The sequence below is a fragment of the Vidua macroura genome, chromosome 7 (assembly GCF_024509145.1).
Source record: "Vidua macroura isolate BioBank_ID:100142 chromosome 7, ASM2450914v1, whole genome shotgun sequence".
Lineage (NCBI taxonomy): Eukaryota > Metazoa > Chordata > Aves > Passeriformes > Viduidae > Vidua > Vidua macroura.
Genome location: NC_071577.1, coordinates 16,636,524 through 16,655,988, shown reverse-complemented (window position 1 = coordinate 16,655,988; position 19,465 = coordinate 16,636,524). Strand labels below are relative to the sequence as shown.

At 39.5% G+C, this 19,465-nt stretch overlaps 2 protein-coding genes across 3 annotated transcripts in view; one reads left to right on the top strand and one right to left on the bottom strand.

Annotated features, from left to right (window-relative positions):
- Positions 1-7,967, top strand: part of PPP1R1C (protein phosphatase 1 regulatory inhibitor subunit 1C) — a 48,142-nt gene extending 40,175 nt beyond the window's left edge. Inside the window, 1 exon segment of the mRNA XM_053982280.1 lies at positions 7,545-7,967. Coding sequence (XP_053838255.1) covers positions 7,545-7,633 — 89 coding nt within the window. The 3' untranslated portion in view covers positions 7,634-7,967.
- Positions 7,968-15,457: 7,490 nt separating this feature from the next.
- Positions 15,458-19,465, bottom strand: part of PDE1A (phosphodiesterase 1A) — a 144,010-nt gene continuing 140,002 nt past the window's right edge. For both annotated transcript variants that reach the window (XM_053982276.1, XM_053982277.1), the window contains exons 14-15: positions 17,689-17,805; positions 15,458-17,364 (exon numbers count right to left, since the gene is read on the bottom strand). In XM_053982276.1, coding sequence (XP_053838251.1) covers positions 17,732-17,805 — 74 coding nt within the window. In that variant the 3' untranslated portion in view covers positions 15,458-17,364; positions 17,689-17,731. The remainder of the gene's footprint in view (positions 17,365-17,688; positions 17,806-19,465) is intronic.

The window sequence follows — 19,465 nt, the reverse complement described above, 5'->3', positions numbered from 1 at the left end:
AGAAGGAATGAAAATGCTAATCTAAAAGCCTAGCAATTTGAGAAGCAAAGCTGTATCATTTCCTGATTTGAGATGGGTATGGATGATGCCCATAATATAGGAAGAAATTTAATTTTCCTTGAAAGCATAAATAGCCACCATTAGTCTGAAATACCTTGGAGAGAATCAATGGAAGGAACTCAAGGGGGAAAGTAGTGGCAGGAGAAAAGGTACATTTATGAAGCTTGGAGAAGGAGATGTGGTAGTAGTGAAGACCCCAGAAAAAGGAGAGTTTCAAAGTCTGGATAAATTGTAAAAAACTATATGGGATGCATTAAGCAAGGAAAAACATGCAAGACTCAGATGACAATTGGGTATGGAGATCTAGAGAAGAGTGGAAATCAGAAATGTGTAAGCCTAAATATCAGGAAAAAGTGACAGTGTTGTTCATGGTAGATGAATGTTTTTGACAGGACTTCAGATCAAGTGTCGATTTTGACCACTTTGAGGTGCTGTCTTAGACTTCCACGAGCTTGCACAGAAGATGCACTCTAGTTTTAATTCGGACAGAAGGGAAAATGACTCAGAGAATGGCAAGGAGAAAGGCATTACAACAACAGAAGAACCAGGGGGAAGGAGAACCAAGGCAAAAATTGTCAGAGGCAAAGATATCAGCAAGATGGAAAGGAGCGAGAGAGGCCACTGGGCACTTGGCCAGAGAGCTGAGACTGCATCCAAGGGCAACTGGATCAAAGGAAATGGATGATGGGGGCAGAGAGGCTGATAAGGTGGAACCAATGAGCATCATTTTTTGTGAGCTGAATGGTAGAGAGAGAAGGGGAGGCAGGTAGGGTTAAGGATAGGGTTAATGGTTTTTAAAACCTCCTAATGAAAGCTTAAGCACTGAACTCTGACTTGTATGCAAGTAGAGCTTATCTAAACCACTCAATTAAGTAAAAATGGATTAAAGGTTTCAGGAACTGATTGTACAGATGAAGGAGAGAGATAACAGGTCATTTATGCAAAGAGGAAACAAGAGAAAGCTCAAAATAGGTTCTTCGGAAACTATAGCATTTTTCTTACTGTTTTCTTACTATTCTTGTGTGGAATATATGCTGTCCTATATTTCAGCTGTTTAAAAAAAAAGAAAAAAAATATATAGTAGGATTTAATTTCTTTCCAGCCAAAGAATCAAATTTTTGATCAAGAAAGTTAAAATGCCTAGGAGATGTGTGTGCAGGGGTAAGTTTTGAGTTTCTCCATGACCAATAATGACAGCTGTATTTCTGATATCTTCTCCAAATGGGGCAGAGAGAAGACAAGACACATATTTCTTGCATTTGAATAAATTGGGCAGTGTAGCTGGCATGTACTGGCAATGTAGCTGACAATGAACATTTCAAGATGATCAGACTGGATTTTTCTAAGCTTCTATGAAGCAGAAAGTGCTGAGAATGGAGGCTAGTGAAGCTGTATTCTGTTGAACTTAAAGTAATCACAGAGAGGAAAAGTTTTTAATAATTATTCAGATTCTGTCAAAGGCGGTTTCTGCCAGACAGCTGCTCCTGCAGGCTCTGATGGTCCTCAGATTTGCTGGAGGTGGCAAGAGCCGGAAGCATTTGATGCTTTTCAGAGCTGAGACTGTGTCCTGTGTCTGTCAGAGCTGGATTGTGGTGCTTATGGCAGGGACAGGCTCTGGACTCTCCCACTGGCACTGACCAGCAGAAGGGAGCACATTCCATCCCAAGGAGCACCAGATGTTTCTGGATACATCTGGCAAAACATCTTGTGAATTGTAGGGAGTCCATGCTATTCCCATTGAGCAGATGCCTAGCTGAGCAATAAAGGCATTTCTTGTGAAACAGGGTGTATAGGCCTTGGTTTTATTAGCCCAGTGTGGCTTTTTAACCTGTTACATCTGCAGGCAGCTGAGCTTATTCTTTTAATTGCAGTGGTAGTCAGCACCCTCAGGCACCACACACTGGTGGTGACTGAGACAATGTGTGCCCCTGAGGCCCCCAAGGGAAGATGAGCCAGGACTCATCTGCAGAGGAGCAGCTCTGTGCCTCCCTCTCAGGAATTACATTTTTCTGTTGCAGTTCCACACACTGAGCCACAACCAGGGTGTGATTTCTATGTGAGATTTTGGGGATCTCATGGGTGTATCTGTCACATGCAAGAGATGCTTCAGGTTCACTGACTTTAATCCCATTATTTTCATCCCATGTGTTTGAGAAATATCACATAAATATATATAAAAATCACATATATATATATATATAAATCACAGTGGACTATATAATTATGAGTTTGTATGCTTTCCAAAATCAGAAATATTGATTTAGTCTGTTTTAAGGAGTGAAGAGAAATCTTATTCCTGAAATAAGTCTGACTGGTGCATTTAGACACTTCATCACTTTTCCAGAGAAAAGAGTCATTTGAAGCTCCCAGGTGGATCAATATGTAGCCCACATAGTTAATGTTAATACATTGTTATAAACTGTAAGATGCATTTACTGAGTTTTAATTTCATAAAATCATATAGTCATTTAGGTTGCAAGGAACCTTGGGAAAGTCCATAGTTCAACCTGACGCATAAAGCAGAAGTAGCACCAAGTTTAACAAGGTTGTTCAGTGCTTTGTCTTGTTCAGTACTGAAAATCTCTTTGAAGAGACACATCACATTTTCACTGGGAAATCACACCAGTGCTTAAATACACTCAGTGGAATAACTTCTTCCTTATATCCAGTCAGAAAATAGTCTCTTCCAATTCACAACCAGACACCTTCATCTGCTGGGTAACTTTCCTTGGTACAGGCAGGTTGCTGTTAGGTGCCCCAGAGTTGCCCCTGGCCTGATGCAGCTGCTTGTTCTCCTGTAACTGTAGGGGCCATCCCTGTACATGGCAGAGGCTGCCCTGGAAGACCTGCCAGCTTCATTTGGCTCTTCACAAGTGCTTTCCATTGCACCCAGCTCAGCCAAAGACCTGTAGTGGATGCTGGATTTAATGACATGAATTTGAGAGGTTTTTTCTGTTTGGTTGTTTTTTGTCGTTTGTTTGGGTTTTATGTTTTCTGTCTATTTGTTTTGTTGGTGTATTTTAAATCAAAAGTTGAATTGGGAAAAAAACATTGTGAGGAACACATATCAGAGAAACATAATTTGAACATATTTAACTGGTAAATGCAAACCAGAATGTACCATTAAAAAGAATAGTCCTTTTTTTCTGTTTAGTGGTAGGAGTCTATGATATTTCTTTTGATATTCTCATTTTTGCTAAGGAAAATAGAAAACAATTAATTTAGCTGAGACATTTTTATTTGGCTGTATCCTCTTTGGCCAGGTCTGTTTGCATGATTATTTCAAAGTGATCTGAGTTCTGAAACACTGAAAATGAGCCTGTTTTATCTGTGCCTTTCACTGCTTTCTGCAAATCTGGAAATGTGTTTTTGATAGAGAGAGGATCAGCTCCAAATCATAAAACTAAATAACCCTTCAGACTTTAGGGAATTCAAGCTGCCAACCAAACTTCAATTCTGAGTTTGGTAAATGTCAACACCCTTCCTTGGGCAGTGAAGCAGAGTGAAGGAAGAAGTGTTAAATAGGATGGGGAGCTGCCTTAATTACTTGAATATTTTAATTTTTTTTCCCAGGAGTTATTTAATTCAGGAACACTTGGTTATTTCAAATCTTGTGACCCTACTAACTTTTTAAGCTGGTGCTTTGGTGTAGATGGAGAGAAGCTAAAAGACAGTAGCTGATGAAGCAGCATGGATATGATGTGACCACAAAAATGACACAAAATTGTCCCATTCTCATCCATAATTTATAAAAATCTAGAATTCTACAAATATTCTTTGAGACAGTGACTTCATCTAAAAAGAACTGACAGTTCAAATTATATTTGTGTATGGCTGCTCAATCTGGTTGGGAATTATGGGTTTATTTATCAACATTAATTGTATTAAATTACCTGCAGTAAGATATAAGCCCTTTGAGAAAAACCAATTTGTGTCCTGCTGGCTTTAGCAGTGTTCAGACAGACTGCTTTAAAGTAGCATAAAGATAAGTGTGAACACATTGTGGGTATGAACCATTTCCAGGGAGTGGTGAGAAGGGGCAGTGTTTGGTCTGGAAGGGGAATTTTGCTGCCAGACATCCCAGGTGAAGAGCAGAGCCCCAGGCAGAGTGTGACACTGTGAAACAGGGGCTGGGTCAGGTGCAGAGGGGATTGGGAACCCGTGGGGACAGGGGGGTGTGTGAGCCCCATCCCCAAGAAAGGGCAGAGCAGGGCAGGGAACCCAGGGAGAGAAACAGAGCAGCATCAGGACAGTGCAGGCACAGCTCTTCAGGAAACTGAGTGCCCACAAATTCACTGCCTGGAAAAGGGGACATTGATGGGACAGGGTGACTCCCTGTTTGCTACTGACACTGTAAAGCTTGTGCAGTTTATGTGGAATGAGTAACTCGATGTTTCTAACTTGGATGTGCTCTTACATACAAACAATTTCTTCTAAAATATCCTGGCTTTGTTTTGCTTTTTTGCTACAAGTAAAATCTTACAGTCTATATTTCATGCTCATCTTTACACCATGTTCAATCAGTGAACAGAAATAATCCCCAAACTACAGCATTTGGTCCTTGGTTACTAGCTGAGAAAGCTGAGGGCATGGTGTTACTGGTACAAAGACTGGAAATATGAGAAGGAAATAATAGCCTTTCTGATAAATTAGCCTTGCCATAGTTGTGGTTGTAAAAATGGCTAAGGTGACCTGAGTAATGAATTTTTACTCAGTCTCTATCTAACAGAACGTAACCTTTCAGCAAACAATTCAGGTATTGCTAGGCAGAGATGCTGCACTGATCCAGCAATACACTCTGTGGGTGTAGCTTCACCTCACTACCTGCTTGTCACATGGTTCATATTGACAAAGGGTAGGGCACAGCCTGAATAACCCCACTGGAGCCACACTGGAGAGCCACTGTCCCAGCCTCTGCTCTTGAGCTGTGGCTGAGTGTGCCAGTGTGCACCTGCCCAGCTCCGATGCCTTCTGACCACCCTTGGTGGCCAGTGCGGGCTGCTGCCATGTTATGTGGCTAGATATGCTTTTAATCCAAGACTATGATTGCTGTAATTTAACTAAGTATTTTTATTACTCCAGGCCATTTCTTGCACTGTAAAAGTCTGCAGCTTTGTGCAGATGTATCTTTTCAGGACATATGTCATACATGTTCATATGTTACTGACAGGAATTTCATTACCTCAATGTCAATTCACACTAATTGATTCCATTGAGTAGGTGAGTATCTTATTTCATAATACCACACCAAGGGTCAATTCACTCTGACAACCTGATGCTGTGAGAACATCTTGAGGCTTATATATAAGTACATGAAGTCTTGTGCACTTATTGGTCAGAGAAGGAAACTTCCAAGGGACACTGTAGCATAAAATGACTGGCAGAGGTGAAGGCAGAACGGAGTTTATGAAAAAATCATTAAATAAGATCAATAGCTACTTACCATGCAAAAATCAATGGGTAATGCTCACTGATGTAATTCCTCTCCAACTCCTACAATTTTCATATTTAATATCGCAATTAAACCACATGGCCAAAATTCTTCACTCCTACAAAAAATACAGTTCCATGGTTTCATCATACCATGTATGACATGCCTTCTTTTCTGTCCATAACTTTCCCTTTCTCATATTTCAAAAGCTCCCTAAAAAAATTATTCACTCTGGCTCCTAGCAATTCCTGTCTGAAGTACTGAACAGCAGCTGTTAGATGAGTACTGTGAATTGTGCAAGAAATTGCTCTGTGAGTGCAGAGGAAACAACGGGAGACCAACCTACCTTAAAACATAATTTGGAAACAAATGTGCATTAACCTGTAGTTAGGTGAAATAATATTTAAAGTGTTTGTCTTACTAAAGGGTATTGCTAAAGAGGAGCTGCTAAGAGCTTGGTAGTAGCTGAGCACCTTCATGTATCTCATTCTTAATTGGAAATGGCTGCATTATTGCAGGGCACACTTACAAGAACTGTGGCTTTGGAGCATTAATGTATTTCCTTGGTTTATGTTGGAACAACAGTTTCCCAGGAGACTGTGTGCTGTCATTTGTGTGGAAGAAAAGAGAGAGAGGAGCCCAGAGCCCAGCAGAGAGTGATGGACTCCTGTTAGAAGTGGAGCTGGTTGTTGTACAGTCATTGTAAGATACTGTTTTCAGCTATTTGTAACTTTGTGCAACTGGAATAACTTATGCTGAGATTTTTTTTCAAATTATGTATTTGGAAAAAATCTATCCTGTGTTTTGGACAGGTGTGGTGTGGACATAAACAGTGAGGTGTAGGGACTTCCAGGTGAAAAGACACTGGAGCCAAAACTCTTGGACTTACATCATCATCAATTCTTCTTATTCACAATTAGCAGTAATCTGCATTTTGCCCCCACCTCTCAAGGGTGAACCCTTTTAGAAAACTGTGCCCCTACAAGTCCTATGACTTGCAGGGTGCACATTGGGGTGCTTGATTATCTAGCAGTGATTATGTAAAGCAGCTGGGGTGTCATGTGTCCTCATCACAGAGAGGAAGTGATATAAAAGGAAAGTGTTCTTCCTGACAGTTAGAAATAGTTACTAGAACTATGTATGATCTTTAATGAAATAAAAAATATTTTTATGCAGTGACAATAATGGCATCAGAAAATAGCCTAATTCAGGCTTATATTTTGTTCAAATCATGCATTTTTGATCAATAGTTATGTTCCCACTTTTTTTGTCATAAATTGGGAGACCCCAAGACTAATCTTCCCCATTGGCTCTTTAGGTTTTTTGAAAATAACAACTCTTCCTCTCTGGTCTCTCTGTCATCTTTTTTATCTTGATGTTGCTTCCTTTTCTAGCTTGAATTCTATCACACCAAGGCAGAGCTGAGAAGATGGGATTAGGCCCTTTCATTGAAATCTGCTTCCTTTTACTGAACGTGAGACAGGGAAATAACTGTAATTTGACTCATTTTCATAAAGTCTACTTCACTTGTTGGCTGAAACCAGCCAGCAGTAGGTACTTCATAACTTTCCTCAAACCTAAAACTTGATATAAGCAAAACCAGGATATTTGAACTTCCAAATATCCTGTGATAGGTATTCACCCTTTTCATCCAGCCCCTCATGGTATTTGGAGGTCAAAAGAACACATTCTCCATGTAAGAAATTATCCAGTGTTGTCACAGCTTTGGTGCCAGCAGTCTCCTCTCTGTCAGGACAGAGCCTCTGTCAGGCTCTCTTTGCCTCAGGACAGCTTTGCAATCATGTTCAACACAAACTTGAGCAAGGCTTACCAAGGAAAAAAGAAGCAAATACTGTTCAGAACCTTTATTCAAGGAAGATAATATCTCTGTTGTAAATATACCACCATATGACTTGAACTAAGAGGTTTGTGAAAAAAGGAGCTAATATGGGCATTAAACTTGCCCTTATTTTGGTTTTCTGTTTCTTCCTCCACAAAAAAAATACCCGAAGCAAGAAAAATGCAACCTTAACCATGACTTCTGTATTTTCAGGGATTAAGCATCTGAAGAGTCAGAGTGACTCAGTGTTTCCAGAAGAAGAAGAGGGACTTGGCGAGCGGGAAGAGGAGTGGGGCCACTAGCCCGCGCAGAGCCGCCCCGAGCCCGTCCCGGAGTCACCGCCCTGCCCCGGCCCCGCCGTGTCCTGCCCCGCCCGCGGCTCCCGGCAGGGCCCGGGGGGCTCTGCAGGCACTGCACACGTGTCCTGTGACCCTTCTTCCCGGAGACAAAACTGTTATTTTAAAGTCATTTTTTTCTTTTATTTTCTATGACTTAGAAATGTAATTCGCAAATGTGTTAGCTCCCTGACGTCAGTACTGCCAGAGCTTAACTACTGCGTGTGAGCTGTATCTAAGGCTTGTTGTAAATAAAAGTGATTTAAAAGGTACAGAATAAATAATACATTAATTTAGGCAAGATTGTCTGTTGTACAGAGGGTTTGTCTTGCTACAGAGAGATGTTCATATAAAATGATCCTTTTGGTTAAGGACAGTTTTTACCCTTGGTGGTAGAGTTACATGCAGTGATGGGGATAGAAAAAAGGTAGCGAAGCAAACAGAGGTGACTCTGTCTAGAGAACGATGCAAAGACACTCTTCCCTGTGTTCCCTCGGTATGTGACACTGAAATACTTGCCTTGCTTTTGGTCTGAGGCTGCCTTGTCACAGCAGCCAAAACGATTTCTCTCTACACAAGATCGCTGTTATCTGGAGGCATTAAAATACGTTTCAGCGTGGGAGTGAGGAGCACAGGCGTGTGCAAGGCCTGGGAGCAGGGTCCCAGCCCCAGCTGAGCCACGGGAAGTGCCACATCCCCCTTTGTCACCTGCAGACAGGACAGGTCAGAGCCTTCCTGCCCTGCGCTTGGCTCAGTCTGAGCCAGTGAGCGACAGCACTGCAAGCTGCACAAATCCACCTTGTGAAGAGTTTTGGCTGAAATCAGCATGGTTCATACCATCCTTTTTATTTTTTAGGCCATGCAAACTCTATGGCATAAAATAGAATAAGGTGGAGAAGGAAAACAATGTTTCTTCAAAGTGACACTTAAGAGATTAGTTCGATTTCTCAATCAATGGCAATTTTTAAATGAATTTACTGTCATTTTGTATTAACTGTTTGATACAAAAGTTTTATCCTCACTTTAACATTCCACTGATGCAAGTCTCTTTTAAAGGGTTGAGCTACCCAAACAAACAAACAACAACAACAACAAATATATATATATATATATATATTAAATATAGGAAAACACAGAGCCTTTTGTCTGTGCCTTGCATGGTGATTTCGCTTTCAATCTGAGGTCTTTCACAACGACCTGCTGAGAACAGGATCTGTTGGCTAGTATTTCTTTATATTTAAGAGCCATTTTTTCCCTCCACCTGTATCCCTGTATCCTGTCCTCTTTGGTTCCATTTTCTGTAGAAACACTGCAGACAGGATCCATGACTCCAGTTCAGCAAGGCTGTGCAAGAAGAACTAAAGAAGGACTCTGCAATTATACAGGAGCCGCTACAGGACTTACAGGACTGACAACCTTTTATGTCCCAAACAACACAAAGAAGGAAATGACCCTTCAGACACAGTTTGAATGGCCCCGGGTCAGGTCTGGAATGGCAGCAAGAAGAGCTGGGCTCTGGTCCCAGCTTTGCCATGGCTTTGCTTTCACACAGCACCAGGCTCTTCACAAAATTGCTCGTTGCCACAGTACTCCTATGCTGTGTATCAGTCATTGGTGTTTAACCTCACACCATCTCTCTGTGTTGCTAGCTAATAAAGCACTTTGGATATTAATGACTTTTTGCTGGTTATTAGTACCCACAGGCTACAGATGAGAACTGTCCAGGACCTGTGAGCAAATGAAAGCATGGACATGATTTACAACACTGGATACCAGGACAAGGTATTGAATATTGTGGAATCTCAGCATTTCAAAGGCAACACACAAAGCACCTGATAGGAGCTTGGAGAATTCACCACTGAACATGCTGTATCAGGTTGACAGTTGGACTTGAGTGTAATTACACTTCATAAATAATCGGGGAAAAAAACCGCACTCAGATTTAGTTTGATCTGTGTTTGACTTGCAATATGTTTATTCTCCAGGTGCAAAATCAGATAATACTTAAGTAGATATTAAGAGTCAAGATTTAAAACTCCTTTCTAAAGCATTCTAAAGTATGCTTTCTGAAGCATACTTTCCACTGAAGTCAGAAGAATTTTACTTGAGAAAAACCATAGGTTTTGGCTGAAACATACTTTCCTTTGGGGAAATATGATGTGGAGTGTACAGGAAAGCTTCTATTATCCTGCTATCAATTTAATTACTGGATTTCTTTCTTATTTTTTTTTTAAGATTACTATAAATTCTGTTGACGTCTTCAAGGATTTATCCACTGTCTTCTCATAGCACCGTTATTTCTCCCCAGTAATGTAAACTGAAAAATCACCATTAGTTCTTGCACTGTTGGTGTTATTTTACCAAAAGTGTAAAATCCAACACTGACTCTGAGGCAGAACTGAAGGACCTCTGAAGGAGAGGTTCTATTGCCTGTGCTTGGGCCTCCCATGGTATCCAGGGTCCAGGCAGTCAGTAAGGAAGGGACTTCCAGTTGATCTGCACTTCCTGTAACATCAAGGGCAGGCTGGTGGTGGTTTTCACTCTTTAAAAAAAAGGCATTTCTTTTACCCCAGAAGGTGAAGCATTGGATGGCTCTCTCCAGAGCTGGCCTGGGTAGGCTGTGGTGGTTGGGGAGGGACCCAAGCAGGGCTCGTGCAGGCTGCAGGTCTGCTTTTGTACAGCTGGCACTGTACAACAAAATGTCCTGCTTGGTGCAGGGCTCCCCTCCTCATTTCTTTCTCTTGAGACAAGTTTTTTTTTTTTTTTCATGAGGGACCTATTCCTGCAGAAAATAAGGCATTGTCTGTCCACTAACCCTGGGGGGACAATGTAAGGGCACATTTAAAACATGCTGTCCCTCAAACTCCCCTTTCTTCCTCTCCTATTGCATCCATGTTAGTACCCAGGCCCACAGATGTTCTTTTTTTCCTTCTTTTTATTATTTTTTCTATAGCAGCTCAGTGCAAGAGTGAGCTCCAGAAAGAGCCTCAGTTGTTCTGTTGATTCCTGACATGTGCAATTACATTTAACCTTTTCATGCACAGCATTATACTTGGCAACTGAGTGGATGCTAAATGCCGTCTGCTTTGCCGTATTCTCTCCTTTATCCTCCAGTGAGGATAGCAGCACTTTGAGCAAATCTCAAGCAAGATATTTGTGCACCCTCTGCTAAACCTCAGGTTGTTTCATCAAAGTGGGCCGATGCAGTTTATACAAGTTCAGTGTCTATATTCTGCTATAGATTTTCTGTGGTTTTTATTAAATAACCTGGGGTAGTTAGGACAGAAAAAATATTTGGTATTTCTGCTAGTCCATACACACGCTTTCAATTTTGTAATAATTCATTTGCCTAGTATATACTGACCCTTAGTGGTAAACTGAGATTTTAATTGCATTTCCAAGTTTCTAAATTTTGCTTTTCTCTTTGGCCCAACTGTTCAGAAAATAGCAGGAATATTTGCTGTGCAGCAGGATAGTCTATCTATGTAAATAGCCCACAATGTCTTCAACAGACATTAACAGGCATGTGAAAATAATGATGACAGGTGTTATTAGCTCTTCTGAAGGGAGGGCTGTGGGAAGCAGGAGTGTCGAAAGGTTATTCCAAAATGCAAAACAAAAACGCTGGCATTGAGAAGCAATACTCTCCACATAATGAGAAACAAATAAGAACTCAGTATCTGGCACTAACGAACACCTCAAGCTAACTGTGGAATGAGTATTAATTAGGTTTCCAAAATAGCATCTTTCTGAAAAGCAGCTGAGGTGTAATATTGCTCCTTATTAATCAAAGCAATGGGACAATGTGAACTCTGCAAAAAATAAATGGTTTGCAGATGGCTGTGTGCATCTTTAATAATCACAGAAGAACACAAGTTACAGCTTTAAATGCCAGGGACCCTTTCTGCATCTTCTCTTTTTCAGAGAGCGATATTTGCAGTTTTCAAGGCAGTGAGGAAAGTGTGTTGGTTTCTTATTACATTTTCCCTGCAGCATAAATTCTGTTGATGTGCTTCCCTAATCATTCTAATTATACTGCCATATGTTGCTCTCATCTTTCTTTTTCTCTCCTAATGGGACATAGATTCTCTCCTTTGAATATGTCATTTGTTTATTACATTTATCAAGGGTTTTAACATTATATGGGACTTTTAATTGCTTTTTTAAACACTCAGCAGATTGAATATTAAAAACAGACATGAAGGTCAACTATAAATAATATTTAAATTGCTCATGACATTTTTATTCTCTAATTTACTGGAAATATCAACTCTGTAGTCATGGTCCTGTATCTCCTATTTACTTGAAACCACACACGTCCTCCAGAGCTACTCTGGCTGCAGCCACAATTCTGCCCTTCCCCAAACCACCTTGTGCCTAGCAGAATAGGAGTCTTCCCCAGATGGGAACACTAAAATAAAGATGCATCATGCATTGTATTAAAATTTTTGACCTAAATATTCTGCCATTAATTCCAGTTGTGAACTACTGCTGTACCCCAAACAATAAAGGTGAATGTTCATTTCTGACAAGTAAGAAAAATACAGTTCTCTCTCAAAGTTGAGCAGTCTCAAAGATAAGGAAGCACAATTTCAATAAAAGAATTCAAGATGGCCTAAAGTTAAGCATGTGCTTTGTACAGAGACATTAGACACTCAGAGTACCCTGCACTGCAGAAAACAAAATCAGTAAGCCAGCTGAATACAGAGAAAGCAAGAGACAACCAATTACTATCCAATTAACAAATTAATTTCTGGTATAATGACACCATCACTCTTGGCTTTCATAGAAATGCATCACAGGTGAATTTGACCCTTTGGCTCATTGAATTTTGATTGAGATAATCATATCAGGTTTGATACAAATAATTAGCCAATACTTTCATGTAACTTGATGTTTATTCATGTATTATGATACAAGTCCCACAGTCTTTCTTGCAGGTTCAGGAGCATTGCTTGTAGGTGCACCAGCATTTGGTCCTCTGTGGTGATGAGACAGCTGTAAAACTACAGCCCAAATAAAAGTGAAGAAACTTCTATTCTGCTTAATTGTTCCATCTTAAAGCCAAGATTGCACCCACCATTTTGATTTTTACCCCCTTATTTGGCTACAACTTTGTTACTTCTGGTTTGTAATAATGTCCTATACAGGATGTTGCAAATGCATAAAATTCAACAGCTTTAAAGTTTATATACTATACAATCTGTCAGAATAGCTGATTTTGTTAAGATATTATCTGCCCAAGTTCAGCTAATGTAAAGTTCCCCAAATTTCCACTCAAAGGCCATAAGCAGAGGACTGGCCTAGGCACAAAGAAAGTATTTTGCAGCAAAGTTCATCCCAAAAGTTTTATAAGAGACTTTTTCCTATATTTTATAAGAGACTTTTTCCATTTATAACTCCATGGTTATGACTTTCTTCTTTGTTCCCAGGGGAAAACTAAGATATTCACAGTTTGATAAAACTTCTGAATGTTTGCCCTGGGACATGGAAAAGGAGTCTCTGGAGAGCCATTAAATACTTAAATGACCAGGAAAGTAAAATTATTCCAGGGAAGTAGCCTAAATGTTTGCATAGTGTTTGACAGAGGACAATTTCTTTTACTCATAGCATTAAATTCAATTCCATTCATTTTTCCATACTGTTTTTCAAGGATGTGATTTTTTAAAAAAATGCTTTAAAGGGACGTACTCCCCTTTCAGACAAACTTTTTTTCTACTAAACCACTGTACACAGAAATCTCTAATCTGCTGCTGGAGAATGTTAGTCATACTTACATTTTTCCTCTTTCTCATACAATAACTGTGAAGTCTGTTAAAAATACACATTTTAGACACTTACCACTAGTGATCTTGATTTGTTAATATGAAAGTATTTTCATCACAGTAGTGGCTTGTTTGACTTCTGGCATCTCTACTTGTGCTTGTAGCTCAGATGGCATCTGGAAAAGAGGAACTGCAAAGAATGTGGTATAAAGTAGTTGTTTTGATTTATTTTCATCATGTACCTAGTTAGGATTTGATACATGTTTGAGCCAATGGGATTCTTTCCATTCATTTTCAACCCAAGTAGAAAGGGGCCCTGGTTAATTCCATATGCACTGAACTTGAATTATAAAACTTACACCATGCCATGGAGGTATCTCTCAGTGTCATACCGTTCCTGAAGAATTGTTGCTAACAAGTACAGTCCCAGTAGCTCCTTCAATTTCAACCACAGTATGATTTTTTTTTGTGTGTGTGTGTAAAAAATATTTTATTGGTTATGTTTTTCTTCATGTGAGGGCTATTTTAGCCATAAAGGCTAAGAAGGCAAGACTCGCTTAAAGAAATTATTTTCAAACATGCTATGAGGATGTAAGTGAGTTTGTGTGGCAAACTGGGACAGTAATGGAAAAATTGTGGAGTCCCAAATGGGTGAAAGGGTTGGAAATGACCATATATACACACTGTCACTTCTCAAAGTCAGTCATACACAAAGGAGCAAAAACGCTCCAGGAAATCAAATTTGTAACTAACACTCAGCAGCTTCACAATCCTTGCCCTCAAATCAGATTTATTTGGGAATATCATTATAGGAAATATGGACAAATACAGCAGAATAAAAACACACAGTTGTAGATTGCCTTCTTGAAAATGAAATAAAAAAAATACTGGCTAGATCATAACCCATAGCAATATTACATAATATATCTGTCATATATCTCAAGATAAAAGTACAAAATAAAACTCTTGAGGGCTCATTTATAGCTCCAGCTCATCAGTGTGCTCAATGCAGGGTACACACCCAGAATGCTGTGGGAGAGATGCAGATACAAACACCATTTCTTAGGGCCCCATGCAGTGTTTTGGTAGCGCAGCCTTACAGGTTTCAGAGATAAAACTACTGTTCAGGGAGAGGTTCTCTCAAGAAGCCTTTCTCCTGTATGAACCCAAATTTCACCCAGCCCAAAGCCTCAACCAGCATGTGTTGGCTCTATTGGTCTTTTCCATCAAAGAAAATTTCTCCTCATCCAAACAACACACCAAGCTTTGGGTCATGTCCAGGCAAAATCTTGCTAAGAATAAAGGAAGGAAGAAAGAAAGAAAATCAGCTGGCATTAACAAAAAACTAAAGACTCTTCTTGTATTTCAGTAACATCTACCACAGTGATAAAATCTGAATACAAATGAGCAAATAGGATTATTTATAGAAAAATCACTCTTCTATCCTAAAGAATGATATCTGCAGGCAATGAGCACCTCGTGTGAGACCAGGAGCTCCTTCTAGCTTCTGCAGTGGGAGATCGTGGTGCTCACTATGACAACAGGACACTGAGAGCCCCACAGGGTGCTTCAAGCTCTCTGCAGAATCTGTTATATTTTCTGCTTGAATTTCCAGGTGAAAATTTTTGCGGAGTAATAAATCTCAATGGGATAGAGACACAGAAAAAAACTTTTAAGTTCAACTATGGTAAAAGTCTGAAAGTGAAAATACAATATAAAGATTAAATTCTGATTGCTTCAGACTTTCAGTCTCAGTGAATCATAAATTACCATGTTGAAAAACAGTCAGTAGCAAGTATCTACCTGGCCCAGGTAGATACTATCTTTTTAAAGATAGTAGTTGTCTTTTGTTCGTTTCAAATTTGGTGGGAACTATAGATGATCTACTTATCTAAAATAAGTTTCTGACTTCTCAGATCTTAATCAAAAGATTTTCCACTGCCACAGCATATGGCAACTTACAATTAAAAAAAGTCTGATATGACCATTAAATTTCTTCTCTTGTCATAAGGACAATAAGAAGCCATAAGATGGTTTACATTTTATTACAAAGGAAAAAAAAAGAGTCCAACATTCCCAAAAAAGGATGCAAAGGTGCACAGAGAGGTCCAGGCTACTAATAATTTGCTCAAACACCAGCAGAGAATATATAAATTCTTAACTCTTAGCAAAAAAATATTGATTGCATTATAACATCTATGATACAATTTCATCTGTTAACATTTCATTCGTTAACGGCACTGTACAGAAATTTGTCCATGCTAAATACAAGCCTTGGACCAGATACACAAAACAATTTAAATGTATTTTTTACATCCTATATGCACAAACATTTCTTAAGTTAAAACTATGCATACTACTTATGCATAGCACATATATGGCTTACATATTCAATGACAGGAATTCCACCTTTTGGCGTGCCCTTGTCCCAGGGCTCAGAGCTTACACTGTTCCCAGCTCAATTTTGACTGCTCTGCTGTCAGAAAAGAGACAGTCAACAGGTATGGACGTGTAAGGGTCAGCAAAGGAGATTGGTTCATGATTCCTTCTTCAATCGGACAAAGCATGCCCTTGTTGAGGTGGAGCCTGATCATGCTGAGCTCTGGTTGGATGCCTGAAGCAGCAGATGAACAGCACACAGGTGTCAATCGCCCTTGGCACAGAGGACAGTGCCACTGCCCCACAAGTCCCCTTCAGAGTGGACCATGGCTGATCAGAAAGACTTTTTGTTCAGTGAGGTAATAACCACAGGGTCCGAAAAGGAGAACAGGGAGTGCAGCATCTGGAGCCACCTGAGTGCCTACAACCTGAACGGGAGCCTAGAAGTTTCCTAGCAGGTTCCAGCAGAGGGAAATGAGGCTGGCTGCAGCTATGTAAGACACCCAGACAAATCAGGAGGGGTCATGTGCAGCTCGAGGGAAGAAGAGATGAAAATGCAGTTTCTTTACGGGCACAGTTTGGGCTGGAGGGCTCATTCTGAGGCTTCTTGCAGAGGTAACTGCCTGTGTGCTGCCGTTTTTGCTGCCCCTCAAAAAGAAACAAACTCTAGCAAAGATGTTGAGCATATTGTCACCTTTGCATTTGAGATAAACCATGACATAAGGCCTCTGTGCCACCTTCCAATTCTGTCTGAGAGGCAACTCAACATTTTGCTGAGTGAAGCAACTTTCATGTATTTCTGTTGCTGTCTCTTCCACCCTACAAAACAATAAGTACCAGCTTCATGGTAGGGCTGACACCAGTGCTGTTGTCTTTCAAAATATTACAGGATTCAGAATGTTTTAATCTTTAACACCAGATGCTATTCAATTAATTTTAAAGAGATATTTCAAATACTTTCAAATTTGTTCAATGCCAGTTCTTTCCATAAGGCAGCCACTGCAGTGGGGAAGAATCTTCATTCGTGCAGGCTGGTCAGCGTAACTTTGCAACTTCCCTGTACAGTCTACAAACATTTATTTCCAGATATTTTAAGGAAGCTAACAAGTAGGACTTTTATGGTGCATGCAGCATGATTGCATGAACAAGTATCTAGAAACACATTTCATTTTGATTTTCCATTTTCATTGGACACCAGCAGCAGTGACACACAACAGCAATCCCAGGCGGATGACAAACATCATGTTTTCACATGTCTCGTGATTAACTGGAAATGTCTGGTACCAGTGATGCAACAAAGCAAGGTCCAACTTTGGCTGAAAAGATTATTTTGGCTAGTTTAAGAAAGCAGAATAGAAGAGGAAATAGCAACACAAAAACAACCGAAAACTTGCAAATTTTTAAGTGCCTTGAGTTACCAGCTCAGGGTTTTACATTTTACATTTTTGAACATTTTGTTCAATCACTCTCCACAGAAATAGGATGATCCAAGAACAAGTTGACAGATAACAGCCTCTGAGATCATGAGGTAGGAGCAGCTAGAGTTCTTTTCTCCTGCAACAGAGGTCAAATGAGAATTCATAAACAAGAGATTCCTGATACTACTACTTCCAATATTCCAAATACTTGAATTGAGGATGAATTATCACATGATCATTTAGTCTGACACTAAGGATTCAGCACTTAAAAGTGCTGGTTTTCCCTTCTTTATATTGAATTTTTTTAAGGTGACATTGAAAGTGGGGTATTCTGTGTCCCCATTTCAACATTTTGTAATATAAGCACAACTGGGATGAAACAAAGAGGTTAAGAATAGCACTAAGCAAGCCTTTATGGTATAAAACACTCCCCATTGAAATAAAGAAATTATCAAATTACCTGTCCTGCCTGAGATGTCAGAAGCTTATAAGAAATAGCAAATCTAGTTCTGTACCAGTGCTTCTGTCTGCTCCGTGGCTTTTACAATATCTTCTGACTTACAGTGTTTAGGCTCACCTGGAAGATAAACAAACGTGATTGGCAACCTGAATGAGGAAGTTAACCAAGTCAAGAGAATCTGCACAGCCATAGACAGACAGAATCTAGTTCCTCAAGATATTTTAAGGATAAAATGAGGTTTCAGTCACTGCTTCCTTTAATTGCTTTCTCACCAGAATAAGCATCAGCTTGAATTAAATAATCATTATGGTTTATCCACAAGGCAAAAGATAGAATGAAAGCAAGAGATCACAGCATGAAACAAAACTATGAAGACTTTTACATGAGTGTGAATAAAATGGGTTTGAGTTTGGTTCATTTTTATTTTTTTGTTCTAGCTTACTGAAAGTCAAAATTCACCCTCTGCAAAGCGCTGTTTAAATACTCTTTACCGTAAGTTTTCAAATCAGTCTAAGTTCCTCCCAGATAATGAAAGATGCCAGTGTCAGGTTCTAAGAACTAAATTCAATCAGATAGGAGAAATGACACAGAGTAACACAAGCAGCTTTCAAACTAAGTGATAAAACATGAATCTCAAACAGACAATCATAGCATTAAACTGTTACTTAAACGATTCCTTCAGTTGCTTTGAATGAGTACAGCTGAGGAATTTATACACTGAGATGGTAGGTGTGGGACAGTGTAGCAAACTCACAGTGTTATTTACTACCTACATATAGTAACTTCCCAGTTTTATTCACTTGATAGAGAGATCCCACCAGTAAGAACACTGAATGGAAAATGTCAGAAAGAAAAAGCATAGAAGTCTCAAAAGTGGAAAAGATGACCTGGGAGAAGCTTAAAAGTTATAAAAAGTGAGGGGAATATTTTTGAAAGTCAGCAAACAAAGTTAGAAGTAACTGAAAGGGTAAGAAGATGATGTGTGATCTGAAAGGAAAATTGAAGGATGATGGCAAGTTGAAGAAGAGGCTGACAGTTCAGAAAAGAGAATAGGAATAGAGGAAAGAAAACTCAAGAGGACAAGCATGAAGAAAGAAGAAAATTAGTGAATCTGCCATGGCTTCATTGTAAACGAGTAAAAATTGCTACTGATTTTACCTTTGTTTCACTACCTTGAATGGTGGCAGTGTGCTGCCCACTCTATAATGCAGACACAAGCAGATGGGCCATATTCCCACAAACAGCATCCTACACCACCCCTTATTTTCAATCAATTTAATGTAGGTGGAATAGAGACAACCAATACTTCAAAGGCTTTTAAAGTCTCAAAATTGGAATAACATTAATTAGAACAAGGATGTCTACAGATCTTTCAGCCTGTGGCTCTTTTTGGAGGGATTTAGCAAAACTATATTAGCATTATTATCCATAAAAACAACAAAAAAAACCAAACAAACAAAAAAAAAAAAAAAAAAAAAAAAAAAAAAACACCAAAAAAACCCCAAAAAAAACCCCCCCAAAAAAAACAAAAAAAAAAAAAGAGGGGTGAGAAGAAGTATGAAAGCAAAAGCTATTTATTTAAATATTTAGATTTTAAACTTGACACTTGAGTTTGTATAAGCCTTAAAACAAAACAATTCACAGAATCACAGAATATGCTGAGTTGAAAAGGACCCCCAAGGATCATCCTGTTCAGCTCCTGGTCTCGCTCAGCACTACTGTCAAGAATCACACCCTGTGCCTGAAAGCCTTATCCAAATGCTTCTTGAACTCTGTC